This window comes from Choloepus didactylus, chromosome 10, assembly GCF_015220235.1.
Source record: "Choloepus didactylus isolate mChoDid1 chromosome 10, mChoDid1.pri, whole genome shotgun sequence".
NCBI lineage: Eukaryota > Metazoa > Chordata > Mammalia > Pilosa > Megalonychidae > Choloepus > Choloepus didactylus.
In genome coordinates this window covers 108,622,933-108,642,758 of record NC_051316.1, presented here as the reverse complement: position 1 = coordinate 108,642,758, position 19,826 = coordinate 108,622,933, and the positions used below count along the sequence as shown (strand labels likewise).

At 51.5% G+C, this 19,826-nt stretch overlaps 1 protein-coding gene across 1 annotated transcript; it reads left to right on the top strand.

The window, feature by feature from the left end:
- The first annotated feature begins 6,402 nt into the window (after positions 1 to 6,402).
- Positions 6,403 to 19,704, top strand: LOC119545330 (alpha-1-acid glycoprotein-like). The gene is made up of 5 exons (XM_037850823.1): positions 6,403 to 6,563; positions 7,334 to 7,464; positions 7,790 to 7,920; positions 17,983 to 18,157; positions 19,254 to 19,704. Exons 2-5 carry the CDS (start codon positions 7,351 to 7,353, stop codon positions 19,317 to 19,319), a joined length of 486 nt encoding a protein of 161 aa, XP_037706751.1. The 5' UTR covers positions 6,403 to 6,563; positions 7,334 to 7,350; the 3' UTR covers positions 19,320 to 19,704.
- The last annotated feature ends 122 nt before the right edge of the window (positions 19,705 to 19,826 follow it).

The window sequence follows — 19,826 nt, the reverse complement described above, 5'->3', positions numbered from 1 at the left end:
GCTGGGGAGGGAGCCCAGGCTCCGGGGGGCCTTTCCATCATCCACTTGCAGGCAGGCTTCTCCTACCTGTGTGTGTGTCTTCTAGGGCCCGCAGAGCCCCCAGGGGCCAGTTGGTCCTCCAGGAGAGATGGGAGCCAAGGTGAGTGCTGAGGGGCCCTTGCTCATCCCGTGATGCTGCTGAGGATGTCCCACCCCCCACCCCCAGCCCTCCCTGTCCTGGCCCGGGGAGATGGTCATGTCCTGTGGATGCACACATGGAGGGTAGCTCTACCCTGATGACACAGGGCGAGAAACTGGGATTCATGGGTGCCAAGACCCTCCTGGGAGGGTGGCAGTGCACCTTTTTTGGCACCTTGGAAAGCAGTATGCCCACAAACACCTTGCTAGGACTTCACCCCAACATAGAGGTCTGACCACAGATCCCGCACTTTTAGTGTCAGGCAGTCCCTTGGAAGGGGCCTCAGGCACCCCTGGCTGATCCAGAGGAGAACACTGAGCCCAGGGGAGGGGATGGGATGGAACTAGGGCTGCAGCCATGCCGCCGTGACAACTCATGAGCCCTTCCCACCCTCGCCATCCCGGCCTGGCTGCAGAGAGAAAGGCTGAAAGCTCTCAACCCTGAACACAGCATCTCTTGGCCTCCTCCCCTGTCATTATGTGAATCATGAAATTCTCCTCCCTGTCCTTGCCAAGGGGCTCCTAATGCAGTAAACCACAACTCATGGGGAGAGAGAGGGTTCAGCAGCTGCTGGGGAGCCCCCCTCATCCCAGCTTCGAGCTCTGGGAGGCTGAGGCCTGCTCCTTGCTCTCTGTCTCTCCTGCTGTGTAACCTCAAGCACGTTCCTTGCCCTCTCTGGGCATCAGTTATCCCCTCGCTTATGTTAATTGGTAAAGCATTCCATTAAAAATAAATGTAAAACATGCACCGAGTTTCCAGGGCATCAGCCCACGTGCCGCTCAGTCCTCTCTGTCTTTCCAGCACCTGCCCTGACTGTGAGCCCAGGATGCAGTCTGGAAAGGCTTGGAGGCTCTTCCGAGGCACACCCTCCCTTGTTACCCAGAGGGTAACCTCAGCTCAGAGACGTGAGGAGACTTGCCTGTGGTCAGAGGGGAACCCAAGGCAGCGATGTGGTCCAAACCCAAGACTGCAGATGGCGCCGTTAAGGGAATCAGATCAGTGGTTCCCCGAGTGTGGCGCCAGGACCAACAGAAGAGCCCCTGGGAGTTCCTTAGAAATGCAGATGCTCCGTCTCACCCCAGACCAAACAACCCCGAGGGTGGGGCCCAGCAATCTGTGTGCTCACAAGCCCTCCTGGAGATTCTGCTGTCTGCTAAGGTTGGAGAACTGCTGAGTCCTCCCAAGGTTGAGAAATGGCTTCCCAGCACTGGAAACAAACTCGGAAATGAGGAGGTAGGAATGTTCTTTTCATTTCTTGAACTGACAGTCAAAACCAATTCTGATGGTCTGCCATATACTGACATCCCCAAACATTTTTTCCAGCTTCTTCATTATGCTTTCCATTTGTAGGTGGGAAAGTTAGGTCCCTTCAAGTTCTGATTTTCCCTCTAGATAGAAAGCTCTGTGAGGGCAGGGGATGTATCCTGTGCGCTGCTGTAGTCGCAGAGTAGAGCACATAGAAAACACTCGAGTCTGTTAAAGAGATGCTCACAGGAGCTCTCATCTTCACTGCCTCGATCCAGGTTGATCGAGCACCTTCCATGTGTCAGTGGAGTTACAAACGACTCAGACAATGAGTCTGTGAGGGGCTCTGTTTCTGGCGGATGCATTGGGAGGGGTTGAGCCTTGGATAGTCAAGGACTAGTCGACGAGAAGGCCAGGTCTGGAGAGAGACAAAAAGGGGAAACGGCTGATACGGTCTCGGCAGGGGGAGGGTGGTCTGGAGGTGACTCCCCAGGCTGAGGCTAGAGTGAGAATGAATAGAGGTTAACAGATGGGGAAGAGCATTGCGGAGAGGGAACAGACCTGTCGAAGCCCAGAGGTGAAGGGAACACTGCAAATCAGGAAGTAGTAAGCAGCTCAAGGTGGCACCAGGAGGTAGGATGTGGGAGATCCAGGGTCCTGAGCTGGGAACAAGACAAGCCATAGGTCTGTGCAGACGAGTACAGGTTTGGGTTGACCAGGTGGGGTTTGAGTTATGCTGGGGCAGTGGAGTGGAGCTGTCTGGGAAGCAACCGAAGCAGGACAGGAGAGAGGCCCTGGAGGCCCCAGCAGCATCTGTCTGGCCTAGGGGCCATGGGAAGGGATGAGAGAGCCAAGCACAAGGGCCAGAGGGAAAGAGAGGGGCTGTGCTGTAACAGTGACACTCGCCACTCGCAGCCAGGTCCCCAATTCCAGGAGAACCTCTGTGATGTGCCAGCAAAGCACTGGGGCGGGGCCAGCTCGTTCCCAGTAGGGGTGCGTAGGAGGTTGCTGGGGAAACAAGGAGCTGCCCCTGAGCTGGCAGCTCCTGCAGTTCCCAATGTCCCGTTACACAACCAAGTTCAAGAAACAGCCCAGGTGGACTTCCCAGGCCAGGCCAACTCCAGGGGAAAGCCCTGGCCAGGCCTGTGTTTGCTCTGTCCACAGTGAATGAAATCCCAGCCCCGGACAGTCAAATAAATCCCCAGCATGACCTGCAGCCCAGTGTTGGGAAACTACAAGAGGTGACGGGGGAGAGGGAGAGGCTGGCAGGTGGGTTCCAGTCCCAGCCTTCTGACTGGAACCTGACCTTGGGCAGCTCATGACTTCACCCTGTGCATCAGTTTCTATCCCTGCAAAATGGGGGTGGTGAGCCCCGTTCTGCTTGCTAAGCACAGATCGGGTCAATCCTAGTAGGCTAATCTGTATGAAATTGATGATATTTAAGTGCTTTTTGACTTACAAAATTGACAGTTTCCTATGGTTGACAATTTCAAACCAGAAATGTCAACTTCATCCCAATAACATCAATTTCCTGTGCCATGAACCAGGCACCACGCTAAGTGTGACACGCTTTCATCTCACACACAAGCTTACGTGACAGGCATATTTTCCTGGTTTTCCAATGAAGGAACTGAAGCCCAAAGAGGTTACATAAGTTGCCCAAGATGACATGAGGATTTGTACTTGAGCCAATCTTCTGTTTGGTGGGTGTTTCCTCAGCCCAGACACAGAGCTCCTAATCAGGATGGTGTGCTGGTTTGGAACTGTTACGTACCCCAGGAAAGCCATGTTCTTGTGGGTCTAGAATTTGTGGGTGGGACCTTTTGATTAGGTTGTTTCTATGGAGATGCGACCCACCCAATTCAAAGTGGGTCTTAATTCTTTACGGGAGTCCTTTTAGAGAGCGCACCGAGAGAGCGAGCTTAGAAAGGAAATGCCCTGGGAGAAGCAAGAAGGAGCCACAGAAACTGAAAGAACCATTCTGAAACCAGAACCAGGAGAGAAGGACCAGCAGAGGTTGCCATGTGCCTTCCCATGTGACAGAGGAACCCCGGATGCCAGCGGCCTTTCCTCAGGGAAGGTATCCTCTCGTTGACGCCTTAATTTGCACATTTTCAAGGACTTAAGAGTTCTAACTTAATAAATCCCCATTGGAAAATCAACCCGTTTCTGGTATATTGCATTCTGGAAGCCTTAGCAAACCGAAACAGATCATTTGCTCGTTCGTCATGGTTGCATATCAGATAGGAGACCATGCGTTTGTCAACAAGGCTAAACCCTGGCTTTGGTGAAGAAATATTTGAACTGGCTTTCTCCAGAAATTAAGGGGTTCAAATGGATTCATTTCTGATTCCCTAAAGCAAACTTACTGTGCGACCTTTCGCCACGTCACCTCACCTCTCTGAGCCATCGTTTTAAACTTCATCGATATAATGGGGAAATATTCTATTTTCTTGAATCCAGGATAGATATATTTTTGCATTTTGATGTCTTTGAAGTGGAATGTAATCTGCAGCCACTGAAGTATTTTGTTAATGCAGGATTCTTTCTTTCCTGGCTCCCCACCCCAGCTTGTCCTTAAATGGATGGTGATAGTTATCATTATTAGGAGAGTCTTGAAAGCAAATTTGTTTCATTGAATGTGCATTTTGTAATTGAAACTGCTTTAACCCTCATAACTACTGGATGAAGTACATACTATGATTAGCCCCATTTTAGGAGGTGGAAAAACTGGAGGCAAGAAACAGTAACATAACTTACCTGTTCCGGTTTGCTAATGCTGCAGTTATGCAAAATACCAGAAAAGGATTAGCCTTTATATGGGGGATTTATTAGGTTACAAGTTTACAGTTCTGCAGCCATAAAACTGTCCAAATTAAGGCATCAAAAGGCCGATGGCATTCGAAACACCTCTGTTAGCTGGGAAGGCACGTGGCTAGCGTCTGCTGATCCTTTGCTCCAGGTTTCTGGTTTCAAAACGGCTTTCTCCAAAATGTCTCTGGCCTTGTCTCTCTTAGCTTCTTCAGCTCCTGTGCATCTAAACATCTGGGAGTCCTTCTTAGATTCTCTCTCTCAGTTCCTTTGCAGTCTTGCTTGTTCTCCCAGGGCATTTCTCTCTAAGCATCTGGGGTCCTGTCTTAGCTTCTCTGAAGCACACTCTGGGCTAGCATCTCCAAACACCTTCAAGACTCTTTCTGTCCACATCTCCAAGCATCTCTAAGCATCTCTGTTGGCTCCAGCTCCTCTTAAAGGACTACAGCAATCTAATTAAGACCCATCCTAAATGGGTGGGGCCATACCTCCATGGAAATAATTTAATCAAAAGGTTTTACCCACAGTTAGGTGAGTTACATCTCCATGGAAACAATCCAAATATTCCACAAGATTGGATTAAAAAAACATGTCTTTGTGGGGGACATAATACATCCAAACGGCACATTACCCAAGGCTACATGGTTAACAAGTGGTCAAGCCAGCCTAGCTCTTCACCACCACTTGACACTAATTGATGTGTCTTCTTTGTCCATCCACTCTTCCCTAAACTCTGAAGCAGTGTCTGTCTCCCATGGCAGTGCAGCATCACCCTCAGATCATCTGGACATTTCCAGACATGGTCTTTTGCTTCAATAAGGAGTGTAAGATGTTGAGAATTGTCTGCCTGGGACCTGAACAGAGTCGGTCATGAAAGTGGGTGTTTCAAGCTACAGGTTATTCTGTGCCAGGACCTGGTACCAGATCCCAAGTGACAGAGGTGCTTATGTGTTTTAATAAAGCTCCGAGTGTATGTGTGTGTGCTTGTGCTGTATGTGGGGCCCTCTACAGCTCAGGACTCTAATTTTCTGAATGATGCACAGCTTCTCCTCAAAAGAAACAGTGTCTGTTCTCACACCTGGACCACTGCTCCAGCCTCCACTGGCCCTTCCAGGCTATTCTCCCACCACTGCCCTCCCCATCTCCCCACTGCAGATGGACAGAGAGATCTCTCTGAAGATCAAATCCGACAATGTCACCTTCAACCCCACTTGACATCTTTCAATATCTCCCACGTGCCCCAGAGTCCCACCACACCCCTCAGCCTGGCTCCCGTGCCCTGCAGGCTTGGCCTCCCACCAACCTCTCCACCATCGACTCTGGACCTTCCGTCCCCATCACCTGCTCCAGCCCTGCAGACCTTCCATCCCTTGACACGCTACACCCTTACCTGCACTCCTCCCCTCCTGATAAGCTCCACTTTTTCAAGAACCAAATTAAAGCCATGCAGATTCAAAATCCAAACTGAGCTGGCAAAATATAAAGAAAAATGGGGAATTCCAGTTCTGACAAGGATGTGAAGAGTCTCACTCATGCATCGCTACATTGGTACAGGATTAAGAATCGTTAGTGTTGTTTTTTTTTTTTTTATTTGCTGTGTTTTGCTTTCTCTGCTTTGGGGAAGGTTTTTCAAAAATTGACTTTATGGGGTATAATTTGCATATAGTAAAATGCACACATTATGGGTTTACAGTTCAGTAAGTTTTGACAAATTTATATAAGTATGAGCCCAACACCACAAAGAAAATATAGAGCACTGCCAGCCCCCTCAGAAAGTTCTCTTGTGTCCTTTTGAAATCAAATTGCCCTCCCTGCCTTAGCTAACCCATGATCTTTCTATCACGAGATGAGTTCTCACCATTCTAGAACTTCATATAAATAGAATCATGTCATATGTGCCCTGTTATGTCTGCTTTCTTTTTGCTCAGCATTTACGCTTTTAAGATTCATGTCGGTAGTTCATTCCCTTTTATTGCTAAATAATATGTCATTATATGAAAATGCCACAATTCTTTTTTCCATTTGCCTGTTGATGAACATTTTTGTTGGTTCTAGTTTTTGGCTATTGTAAATAATGCAGCTATGAACATTCATTATAGTGGACATATTTTCTTCTTTTTCTTGGATACTATGGTATTTGTATGGAGCAATTTGGCCACTGTCTGACACTTAGCATCAGGAGAAAAATAAAAATGCAAAATGCTGTAGACATGCAGAGAACATGACATAGTGAAGGAAGGATCATGCATCCATAAAAATTATAACTACAGACTAAACTGAAACATGAAATACGATGCAAAATATGGGAAATGAAGGAGTATACAAAATTGTAAGTATTTGATAATAATATTCTTTGAAAGTATTAATTCATACGGGGACACATTTGAGTGCATCAGTAGGAATGTAAATGGGCAGGACTCATTTCACAGCATTTACTGCCTTTTCTAGGTGCCGATCACTGCTCCATGATGGGGGGATGTTGGAGAAGAGACAGGCACCTGCTTGAAAGGCTGGGGGTGGGGACAAGCATAAACTTACTGTCTTCTTTTAGATTCTAGGAATTGGTTCAAGTAATCCATTTCCTAGAAATAAGACAGTCAACATAGATGTCCCATTCTTTTGGAAATGTTTTTGCCTCCAGGGCTGGAACCACTTTCAGTTGGAAATGAATCCCTAAACCCCAAAACCCCCATGCTAGCCAGCTGGGAAACTCTAAGGCAACATTGGCACTTGCTTTACTGCTGGGTTCCCCTCAATTTCATGAAAACCATGAGATTGCCCAGTGGCTGACTCCTCTAATGAAATCTGTGGACTAAAAATATTTCATATCCCTCCAGCCCTGCGCCCATCCCAGCCTTGAATAAGACAGATCCCTCAGTCCTTTGAAACCCCTTGGCCAAAGGGTCCCAAACTAGACCTGGGTTTGGGGGTTTTACCTGGACCTGCCTTAGGGGAAAGGAGGGAGGGTTTTGTGCAAGGCATTTCCCAACAGTCCCCGGATGGTGTCACGGCCCCAGAGGACCCTGCTGGGCCCCGCGTGCCCCTCTCAGCTGGTATAAAGATCACTGCACCCTCCGGACACATGTCTCACTGACTCAGGTGCCTCCTGCCACGGCATGGTGCTACCCTGGGCCCTCGCAGCTCTGAGCCTCCTTCCTCTGCTGACCACCCAGGACCCCACGTGTCCCTATCTGAAGGCCGAGCCGATCACCAATGCTACCCTGGAGCGGGTGAGACCCGGGCCTGGCCTCTCTGGGCTGCCCTCCCCCTGCTGGCTTCTGGCTCCACCCTTCCCCTCCCGGATCCTGGGGTGAAATCCAGGGAGATCTGGGAAGCCTCTCCTGCCTCCAAACCCAGAATCCCCATTCCACATTGGTGTGCTAGGCATGGAGGGGGTGCCCCGAGAGATGCCTGGTTCGAGGTTTGAGCTCCTGCACGTCCAACTCCCCACCTGGGGCTTCTCTGTTTCCCTGTTTGCAAAAGGGGGGATGATCTGCTGAGCCCATCAGGGGTTCAGCCTCCAGCTTCTGGTCATCACTACTGCCTTCTCCCCAGCTCTCTGGCAGGTGGTTTTTCATCGCTGTCGCCTTACGTAACCCCGAGTACCTGCAGACGACTAGAGTGGTCGAAGCAAGCTTCTTTTACATTGCCCCCAACCTGACAGAGGACACCCTACTGTTCAGACAGTACCAGACCATGTGAAACCCCTCGTGCCAGACCCCCACCCCCACCCCAGGCTCCAGCTCTGAGATCTCCTTGGAGCTGTGGGAAGACAGGACCAAGTCCCGCCCTCCCTGGCCTCGCTCTGTGTCCCCACCCGTGGAGTGGGAGGGCTGACTGGAATCTCTGCCTGAACCTTGTCCCTTCTTTACCGTCCTGAGTGCCTGTCCTTCTCTCCTTGACCGTCTGACCCTGTGATCTCACTTTGTGTCTGACTTTAGCGGGAACCAGTGCATCTACAATGTCAGCTCTGGGGGTGTATTAGTTAGGGTTTTCCTTGGAAACAGAATCAATGAGAGATGTCTCTTATTATCAAATTGTAAAAGTGACTCACGCAACTGCGGGAGCGCACGAGTCCAAATTCTGCAGAGCTGTCAACAAGCTGTCAACTCCAAGGAAGACGTCCGACGAACTCCTTGGGAAATGAACCGACAACTTTGACGAACTCCTCAGGAAACGAACCGGCAACTTTGAAGAACTCCTCAGGAAACGAACTGGCAACTTCGACGAGCTCCCCAGGAAAAGCTTCACTGAGCAGCTGAAGAAGAAGTGAAGGTTCTCTAACCGTCTGGCTTATAAGCCTCCAACTGATCACCCGGACCAAATCCAGCCAATTGCATTCTCTCACTGTGGAAGCACGCCCCTTGATGAGTCATCAGTCAGCTGCAGTCAATTGACTGATGATCCGACAAACCAACCAGCCTCAAATAGCCTCACAGCAATCGTCAGGCCAGTGCCCGCTTGACCAGACAGCTAGGCCACCTAGCCAACTTGACACATGAACCCAACCATCACAGGGGGCATCCAGCGGCAGAATGGAACCGTATCCCAAATTGGTGAGCCTGAGTATCAGCCTGGAGGGCTATGTGTGGAGGGGAGGACTGTGTGCAGCTGGTAGAGCCCAGAGGAGGAGGCTGGGGCTAAAGAGAACACAGGAGGGGCTCACGGCTTATATCTCTGTGGACCTGGCGCCCGTGCACACAGTGATCAAAGGAAAGTCACCACCATTTCTGAGCCCTTCCTATGCCAGGCCCTGCTCAAAGTGCTGTACATGAATTAACTGAATGAATAGCCCTTAGAGGACATGACATGATCCTACTAATTTACAGATAAGGAATTGAAGGCACAGAGAAGTCAAGGGCTCATCCCAAGGTCGTAGAGAACTGGGACTCAGACCCAAGGCTGGCTCCAGACCTGCCTCTCTCTTTGCCACTCTGAGATCCTCTGGAAGTGAAGGGTGGCACCCTGTGTGTTGGGCAGACGGTGGCTTCATGCATGTCCCAGTCATCACCACGGAACAGCATCAAGTAGGGGCAGACAAATGCCAATGGAGCTGAACTGGCCCCACTTACCTGCCCGAGTCTCCTCCCTGAACTTTATCTTCCTCATCTGCAAAATGGGGAGAGAGAACCCAGGGACCCATCTGTCCGGCGCTGCCCCGCTCGGTCCCCGGTTCCCGGCCGGCGAGGGGAAACAGGGAAGGAGAGAGAGAGATGCAGACTGCGCGAACTAACCTGGTCATGAATCACGACTCGAACCACACGGCAGTTGTGAAAGCAAGCCCTTTACTACAGCTAGATGAACATTCTGTGTTACTGGTTCCCACACGGGGCACGGCGCCTCGTGGGAGAGCAGCCTCGATGTGGCCGTCAGGCACGGCTCCTTGTGGGCTGTCTCACCCTACCCCGTCCGGGTAAGACCTTTTATACACAATTAACAACCAATAAGCTTCTAGGCTAGTATCGCGTATACAGGATTTCGATTGGTAGGAGCGGGTGGCGGATACATGCGTCACTATGCGGAAACAGGATGCAGGCGCCATCTTGGCTCACTCGATGGGCGGGGGTAACTCTAGAGCAGGCTGCAGCGCATACGCTAGGCCCGATTCGGGAGGCGGCTTTCCACATCTCCCCCTTTCTTATTTATTTTTGACCCAGTGTCTCCAGTGATGAGCGTGCTCCCGTGAACCCAAATGGTTCACAACCTCTTTGGTGCTTTGGGGAGTCTGGACTAGGCCTCAGCCATCCAGCGGCGGAGCCTCTAGCACCAACCAGAATGCTCACGTCATATGGAGACCGGAGAGTCCGTAAGCTGGAAACAACGTGACTCTCCCTGCAGTGCTTTGCCTGGCAACTGGGGAACAACGACGGGGGCAGGAACAGCAGTAACCAGAGTCGGGGGTGTCACTAGGTGTCTCTGTGCAATGGCTAGGGTCCAGTCTGGCCACAACTAGGACTCTGCCCTAGAGACCCACCTGAGACAAAATTATGACTACTGGTGTCGCCTTTTACACCCGAGAAACAGCCATGCGATTCGCTACAAATTTTGCTCCAAAGCGCCCCACCTGAGGCGACCAGGAAGGGGTATGGTTAATAAATCGGTCACTATCGGGGGTAACAGAGGTGGGAGTCATAGCCATCATAGTGGTAACACGCAATTGCTGCTGCGCTTGAAACAGGCGTTCTAGCAAACATTTAACAACGACTAATCCCACCAATAATCCCACTGCAATGAGGATCCAATTAGTTAAATTGGGCCAAGAGAACCAGGAAGAAACACTGTGCAATAGTTTCTGTAGAACCTCGCCTAACCCGGAGAGATCGACTTTAACGGGTTTTAACTTGATCCCCCCAATTGTGTCTAAACTAGATTCCACCTGTTGGGAGAGATTAACAAATTCAGGAAAATATGACCTTTTCAGCCAATCAGAGACTCTGGAAATGCTTCCGGTCACGTTGGCCCTGACAGGAGTGACACAGAGTTTAACCGTAAGCCACCGGGTGTCACATGTTTGCTGAAGCACTCTCCAGAGTCCATCTGTTTCCAGTCCAAGTTCATCTATCTCCGCTTGGAGTTTCTGAATGGCCTGGAAATTTAAGTTCAGCATCTGATTGTGGCGGCGTAGCACGTCTCGGGTAAGGTTGACCAAGCCATTTACCGTTTCCATCGTTATGGCGAGCTGCCGATCTGTCCATGCTTGTAGCACAGCCTGCCCGATCGTTGGGACAAACAAAGAGGAAGCTACACTGGCAGCATTCGATAGCCATTTTTTTATGCCTCTTGGACGCCTAGACTTAGAGAAGGGGATATTGTTAAGTGAAACAACTTGAGAAACAGGGCCAACCCAGTCGGTTGCCTTGACGGGGAGCCAGACATAACTTGGGCGATACACTAGGATAGCGGGGCGGCGAGGCATCCGGGTCTTTGGAACGGTTGCAGACTGTAGGAGCAAGCCCCGGAAGGAAAAGGCACCTTTGAGTCTCCTTTTTACTCAAGATCCCTTCACAAGACTGGCGGCTCTTCCCTGTAACGTTAAGAAATTCAAGCAAGACTCCCTTACTTAACTCGCCATTACCAGTTTCACAAGTAGCATTCGCCGCAACTGTGGTGTTGACAACCTTGACAGAGAGGTTAGCAAAAGAGAGGATCAGTGTGTCATTGGTGAGGGGGAAGGACTCGTTGAAGCTTGTGGAGGGTCAGAAGGCAGGTGGTGGAGACCTAGAGACAGGGTACGAGTGAAAAACACAGGAGAGGCGGGAGACCCAGCAGAGAATGGGGCCAGGGTCGGGGGATGATGCCACAGGCCCCAAAGACCACTCTCCTGCGCTACCACAGTTCCACTAAAAAGAAAAAGGCAGATTAGAAGGATTGCTATAGGGGAGCAAAGAACAGAGTTACCGATCCTCTTTTTGGGCAACCGCGGGGTGGTCAGTCCTACTATTATCGTCTTGTCGGTCGTCGCCATCATCAGCAGGGTCGGAGGCTTGGTCTAATGGTTCAGGTTGTATATTCGTTGGCGTTTCTGACAGCTGTTCCTTGGCTTCTTCAGGTGATGTCACGGTTCTCACCAGTCTTTCCGGAACCCACACTGGTTGACGTCCTGGTTCCTGGGGAAAAACACAAACAGAGCCTCTGGCCCAGCTGAGCACCGGGTCAGGGCCTTTCCACTGCCCCGACAGGACATCCTTCCAACGGACTAGACCTCTATGCGGAGGACTCGAGGTGGTGTGTTGCAGGGCAGGTGTCATTCCTTGTGAATTTTCGTTTAAAAAATTATATGTGAGCAAGGCTACAGACAGTCGAGCTTTTGGGGACAGGCCGTGGCCTATACCCTCTTTCTGTTTTTTAAGCAAGTCTTTGAGAGATCTGTGCGCTCTTTCAATGATTCCTTGCCCCTGAGGGTTATAGGGGATGCCATGTTTTAATTGGACATCCATGTTGTCACAAAATTTTTGGAAGGATTTACTAGTGTAGGCAGGCCCGTTATCCGTCTTTAACGTCTTTGGCTTACCCCAAGCTGCCCATGCAGCAAGGCAGTGTGCAATGACGTGGGAGACTCTTTCTCCTGGTTCAGCAGAGGCAAATAAAACTTGGGAGCATGTGTCCACCGACACATGTAAGTACTTGATCTTACCATACTCTGAATGATGAGTGACATCCATCTGCCAAGTATCCCCTGGGGTGAGACCCCTAGGGTTGACCCCAACCGAGGGGACTGCTCTCTGCTCTGCACAATTGTTGCAGGCTCGGACAATATCTCGAGCAGCTGCACGTGGTATGCTGAACCGCTTAGCTAGGGTACCTGCATTGATGTGAAACTTGGCATGGAATTCTCGGGCTTGTTGATACGGTACCAGCGTCGGAAAGATGTGCAGCTGTCGAGTGGCTACATCTGCGCTATGGTTCCCCTGGGCCATAGGGCCAGGCAAACCTGTGTGGGCTCTAATATGGGTTATGTAAAAAGGGTGTTGCCTGGTCCATATAACCTCCTGTAGTTTGGCAAAGAACGTCCTTACTGTAGAGGAATGTTTAACAATGCCCACCGTTTCTAAAATTTGTACAGAGTTCACAACATAAGCAGAATCCGAGACGACATTTAAGGGCTCGGAAAGGCTTTCCAGGACTGCAATGATAACCTGCAGTTCTACCCATTGAGGCTTTTGTGGTTGGAAGAGCACTGTTTTAGGAGTGTCCCCCTCCACACAATACACCCCTGTTCCAGAGCTGGAGCCGTCCGTGTATACGGTGGGGGCGCCTGCTAGTGGCCTAGGAGAGGTTACTTTGGGAAAAATCACTGGGTGCCGGGTGACAAACTGCAAGAGAGGAGCCTTAGGGAACTGATTGTTAATGGGACCAAGAAATGTACACCGGAGAATGGCCCATTGATCTATGCATCCGGTGAGTATCTCAAGCTGCTGGGAAGAATAAGGCACCCTGAGATTTTTGGGCTGCTGACCGAAATGCTGCACAGCCCTTTTAATGCATTCTAGGGCCAAGTCTGCAACCGCTGTAGGATAGTGCTCTAGGACTTTTTTGGGGGAAACTCCAGGGTGGACCCAGAGCAGCGGCCCCCGCTGCCACAGTACCGCAGTGGGCTGTAATTCTGTCGGCAGCACGCAGGCTTCAAAAGGCTCATCAGGGTCTATTCTCTTCAATGCAGCGCCACTGAGCGCCTGTTCCACCTGGCATAGTGCTCGCCTTGCCTCTGGAGTGAAGCTTCGAGGTGAGTTTATATTAGAATCCCCCTTCAACAGGTCGAACAAAGGTGTTAGTTTGACATTGGGTATTTTTAGGTATGGACGGATCCAATTGATATCCCCCATGAGTTTTTGTAGATCATTGAGAGTGTGTATATTGTCTAGCCTGAGAGACACCTTTTGGGGGGAAACATGAGTGGGTGCGACTTTCGCCCCCAGGAAAGTGGTAATGTCAGTCATTTGGATTTTTTCAGGGGCAATCTCTAGGTTAGCTTCTCTAAGACTAAGGACTAAATGTGACAAAACTGTTTTAAGAAGATCTGTGTCTCTATGGGCTAAGAGAATGTCATCCATATAATGGATGATTTTCACTTGAGGGAACTGCTGCCGAGTGCTAGCTAGCTTCGCAGCGACATACAGCTGGCACATGGTAGGACTATTAGCCATGCCTTGGGGCAGGACTGTCCATTCAAAGCGTTGACAGGGCTCCTCTTGATTACTAGAGGGCACAGTAAAGGCAAACTTAGGGGTGTCTTCAGGGTGGAGCGGAATAGAAAAGAAGCAATCTTTCAGATCTATGATGAAAATCGACCAGTGCTCCGGTAATGCCGAGAGGAGGGGCAGTCCCATCTGAACGGGCCCTAAAGGCTCCATGCAATCGTTAATAGCTCTTAGATCATGTAGCAGTCTCCATTTACCAGATTTCTTTTTTATTACGAATATAGGGGTGTTCCACGGTGACGTGGAAGGGGCGATATGGCCCTTTTCTAGTTATTCTGATACTAGGGCGTGCAACGCTGCAAGTTTTTCCTGTGGCAAGGGCCACTGAGGCACCCACACCGGAGCCTCGGTTTTCCATTTTAGTTTTATAGGTGTGGGTGGGAATCTCTCCTCAGTGGCCCCTATGAAAAACCCAAGCCTCGTCTGTCAGACTTGGGGGCAGCTTGTATAGGCTCCGCACGTCCGTGCAGTGAAGCTCCTAAACCCTTGCCGGGGGTATACCCCATTTCTTTTAGCAGTCGCTTAGAGGTTGGGGAGTAGCCGCTAATTAAAGTAACGTCCATTTGGGTCAGAATGTCTCTTCCCCACAAAGACACAGGCAGGGCTAATACATAAGGCTGGAAACTGCCTTGGTGTCCTTCTTCATCGGCCCAATGAAGGGCAGCTGCACTGAGCATGGGCGCTGAAATTTGGCCTATTCCTCTAATGGGCTCTTCCGCCCTGCTCGTTGGCCAGGTGGGGGGCCATTCTTGTTGTCTTATGATAGACCGATCGGCCCCTGTATCGAGCAGGCCCAAGAAAGATCTGCCTTGCACCTTAATGGTTAGCATAGGTCGAGACTCCAGGGACATATGGAGTCCCTCAAAAATCGCTCCACTGGATCCGAACCCTTTTTCCCCTCTCTGTCTGATTCTGCTTGGAAAGACTGCATGTAAGCTGGGTAAGAGCAGGAGCTGCGCCAGCTTATCACCTTCTGCAATGACTAAGGTGCCCCGCTGAGATTGAACCATAACTTGGGCACGGCCTGTGAAATCTGAATCTACAAGTCCTGGTATAACTGTTAATCCTTTCAGGGCCGTGGATGCTCTTCCCAATATGAGCCCTACAGTACCAGCCGGTAAGGGCCCCTTGAAGGAGGTCCCTACTAACTGGACACCCATGGAGGGGGTTAGTACGAGTCTGGAGGTGGCACAGAGGTCCAGTCCTGCTGAGCCGGGGGACGCACGAATTTGATCGGATCCTGTGTTGTCGAATGGCATGCAAGGGGGTCCGTCGAAAGGGCGGACCCCCTCTTCCCGTTTTTTGGAATCTGCTCGGGGCGGCCAGAGAGGCGTCTACCCTGCACATCGAAAACCGATTTACAGTCTTCTGCGCGGTGGGGGCCTTTGTGGCAACGGCCACACGGCCTGGTTGCTGCACCTGGTTCGCCAAACCGTTGAGTGGCAGGGGGTTGACGTCTATTGGGACAATCTCTCTTAAAGTGCCCTGATTGGCCACAGCCATAGCACCCGTTAGACTTTGCCCCTAAGGTTCTCGGGCTTTTTGTAGCCACCTGTAGGGAGCTGGCTAGCATGGCAGCTAGACCTGCATTAGTTAAAGGGCTGCCAGCATCTCTACAGAGCCTGACCCACTCTGTCAAATTTTTTGCTCTGTTTTGTGCCAGGATAACTTTGCACTCCTTGTTGCACTGCTCAAAAATCATTTGCTTAACCACAGTCTCTGCTACTCCTGGATCTGAGAAGATTCTCTCAGCTGCGGTTTGCATCCTGGCTACAAAATCCGCAAATGGTTCTGTGGGGCCTTGGTGTATATTGCTGAGTGAGGCCTGAGCCTCTCCCTCACCTGTTAGCTTTTTCCAGGCACCCACAAAACAGCGGAAGATCTGGGCATAGACCTCTTGTGGGAAACCCGTTTGGTTCTGGGCATGGGCGCCTCTCCCCAACAGCATGTCAGCATTCCACCCGCCACGTCTCCCCGCCGCATTCCTTGCGGCCTGCTCTTCAGCTAACTCCTCAAACCATGCTTTCCAATCTATGAATCGGCCTGACGGCAAGCAAGCACGGGCTAGCTGAAAAATATCTGCGGGTGTATGATTTAGAGCAGAGAGGTTCTCGATCATGTTCAAGGTATAAGGGGCATTGGGGCCATACTGATGGACGGCCTGCCTCAATTCCCTCAATAGTTTGTAATCATATGATTCGTGCCGATTGCCACCTTGGGGATTGATAATAACCGGGTACATTTCTGAGACTGGCTGCGGCTCAAGTGGCTGGTAGCCACCCAGCATGCCAAAAGGTCTAAATGTTGTGAAAGGGTTCCATCTCCAGAAATGTCTCCCACCACTACCTAATGGCAAAGGGTCCTGAGGGCCTGTATACTCGGGCGGGGGGTACGGCAAAGGTTGCCCCTCCCCTGACCGACCCATCGGGGTTTCCGGGTCTGGCAGCAAAGGATAATTACATTTACTGGGCATGGCCACTAGAGGGAGCTCTCGGCGAGGTCCTTTGGTGGGACCGCCCAAGGCGTCAGTTGGGAGCTGGGGTGTCCCTGGGGGTGCAGCGGTAGACATTGGCGGGGCGGAAGGCCGCACGGGTGTGGCGGGAGGCTCCTCCCACTCAATTAGCGGGGATGCTTCCGCCTTCTCGTCAGTATCGCTATCTGACTCTGAGTCAGAGTCACTGGACTCCGGCGGTTTGCCCTTACAGGAGCCGTCCGCTGACGAAACTGACTGGGTTTCTTGGAGCGCGCACCGTGCTTCTTGCAAGACAGAGGACGGGCTTAGGCCGGTAGCCGATTCTAGTTCAAGGACCGCACGGACGGTCTCCCATATGGGTACTAGAATCGGGTCCATACACACGCCCGTCTGGCGCGCTCGGTCTATGTCGCGACCGAGCTTCATCCAAGAGGGTAGGCTAAGGCTGCCGGTGCAGGCAAACCAAGGGGCAAAAGTATCAACATCATCAAGAAAACGCTGAAGGGAGCTTTTCCTGACCGAGATACCCCGTTGTTTCAAAAGGTTCTTTAAGGGAGCTAAGAGAGGTGAACTTCCGGACTGCCCCATGATTGCAGTCGGCACTATACTTCAGTCACTCGGAGAGCTCTTCCGAGTCCCCCGGGGTCACCTGAAAACCCACGGGCCCTAACTATCATGTAATAAGACGCACTCACCTTCTCGCGTTGATCAGGCGCGGGAAGTCCGCCGTAAGCTCGACGCGCAGCGCTGCTCTCCTCACAGAGGGACCGTCGAGAGCGAGGCAGGAGGAGGAGCTTCCCCGTACGGGCCACCACTTGTCCGGCGCTGCCCCGCTCGGTCCCCGGTTCCCGGCCGGCGAGGGGAAACAGGGAAGGAGAGAGAGAGATGCAGACTGCGCGAACTAACCTGGTCATGAATCACGACTCGAACCACACGGCAGTTGTGAAAGCAAGCCCTTTACTACAGCTAGATGAACATTCTGTGTTACTGGTTCCCACACGGGGCACGGCGCCTCGTGGGAGAGCAGCCTCGATGTGGCCGTCAGGCACGGCTCCTTGTGGGCTGTCTCACCCTACCCCGTCCGGGTAAGACCTTTTATACACAATTAACAACCAATAAGCTTCTAGGCTAGTATCGCGTATACAGGATTTCGATTGGTAGGAGCGGGTGGCGGATACATGCGTCACTATGCGGAAACAGGATGCAGGCGCCATCTTGGCTCACTCGATGGGCGGGGGTAACTCTAGAGCAGGCTGCAGCGCATACGCTAGGCCCGATTCGGGAGGCGGCTTTCCACACCCATCAGTCAACTAAGTGAGCCTGGGCACGCCCAGGGGCCCGAATGTAATAGGATACACCACATTGCTCTCGGGCTCACCCAGAGGCTCTTTTCACCTGCAGTGCAGAACAGAGAACACTTCGCCCACCTGCGGCTCACCAAGGACGCTGAGACCTTCATGTTATTATTCTTCCCGGAAGACGAACAGAACCGGGGACTAGGCTTCTACAGTAGGCACATGTGGCAGCCCCTGACTCCAGACTCACCCAGGCTCACCCACTCCTGGAGTGGCCCCCAGACCCCAGCCCTGCCTGGCCTCCCACCTGGATCTCCCAGCATCCTCACCCAGGCCCCTCCCACCCCCTGCAGCCAGGAAGCAGGAGGTGACCAGGGAACAACTGAGTGAGTTCCAGGAAGCCCTCAAGTGCGTGGGCCTGCAGGACGATGAAATCTTGTACACGGATGGGAAAAAGGTGAGTGCAAGAGGGCCCAGCTATGCCCAGTGCCAGTCTGGGTATGGGCCTGCTGTGGGCAGTCCTGGAGGGCAAGAGAGGGACGGCCGCCAGCCCAGGCTGCACAGCAAAGCCTGGTATCCTGCTTGAAGCAGGGACAGTCAAGCTTCACGGAGGCCAGTGGGTTCTGGGTGAGAGCCCAGGAGGGAAAAGACAAGAGAATGTGAATTCAGGAAGGATGCCCACAGAGGTAAGTGGATTTGCAGGGGTAATGGGATGCAGCAGCCTAGCAAAGGTGTGGTGGGGGTGGGGAGGAGATGCACCCCAGACAGTGCAATTTGCCATTTCCTGCTCCCCTCGGGTCTTTGCTCCCACTGCTTGTTTTTATTACCTTGCAATGGGGAATGGGAATTGTGGTTTCAGTGTTATCCAAACTGCAGCAAGTCTAGAACTATGTCCCAATTTTTGTATAACTGAGAATTACCTATGTAAGTATCTCCCTAATATTTTTCTTTAAACCCATGATAAATGCAAGGCTTTCCTTGGTCCCAAGCAATGCAATAATATCTATGAAATCACATGGCTGATGAGTAGGTTACTCTTTTTTTTACATACATGAAATAATTTTGTAACTATTAAAATGAAAAAAATCTCCAACCATTTGCCATCTGACCTCATCTCACGTGCCTACCAGAGGGACAACCTCCCTCCCACCTCCAGGAACCCTGGAAGGGCTTCAGAACACAGGCCCCCGATGAAGACCACCTGGTCGACAGCCTGCCTCCCCCAACTTTGGCCAGGTGACCTCAGACAGGTGAGTCTGTTTCAGCCTCTGCAATACGTTGCAGTTGTGAATTACCCAGGAGACTCTGCCTCAGGGCCCAGCAGGTCAGATGTACTCAGTAAATGACAGTGGTTGAGAGTCTGGGCTCCCATTTTGGAAGCGAATGAGCTGAGGCTCAGAAAGGGACAGTGACTTCCCCAGGGTCACCCAGCTAGGAAGTGGCAGAGCCAGAGTTGGGAGCCCAGGCTGTGTGCTGGTTCCAGAGCCCAGAGTTCATTCCATCCCCCTGGAAAAAACCTTTCCTTCCCTATAACTGAGCCTTCTCCCCACTAGGATCTGTGCGGGCCATTGGAGAAACAGCACGCGGAGGAGAGGAAGAAGGGAAACACGGAGTCCTAGGACACAAGGACGAACCGAAGACAGAGTTGGGGGCAGGCACCCTTGAGGATCTGAGCTCATCCTCATTCCACCACAAGCCCTTTGTCTCTCAGATCTTTCCCCACTTGCATTAATACAGCTTCTGCATTTGGGACAGACTATGTGTTAGCTGTTCATTCATTCATTCACTCACTTGAAGCCTGCCTTGAGTTGAGCCCTGGCTGGCATTGGATAAGATGCTGCCCCTGGCGGAAGGAGCCCCTGGTGTGATACTCACCATATAAAGGCTGGATGATGAGATGTGCCATGTGCTGTGGGGGCCCAGTGTGGGGAAGGTCTCTCTGCAGAGAGGCAGTCTGGGAAGACTTCCTGGAAGCGGCATCTGAACCACTGGTGTAAGGAGATTAGAAGCTACATAAAACCTGCTGTTCCCTCTGCCAGGCAAGGACCCGGGAAGACCCATTTGAGGAAGGTTGAGGCAGAGGACCCCATGTATAGGAGCTATGGGTAAGGGACAGGGAGAAGCCG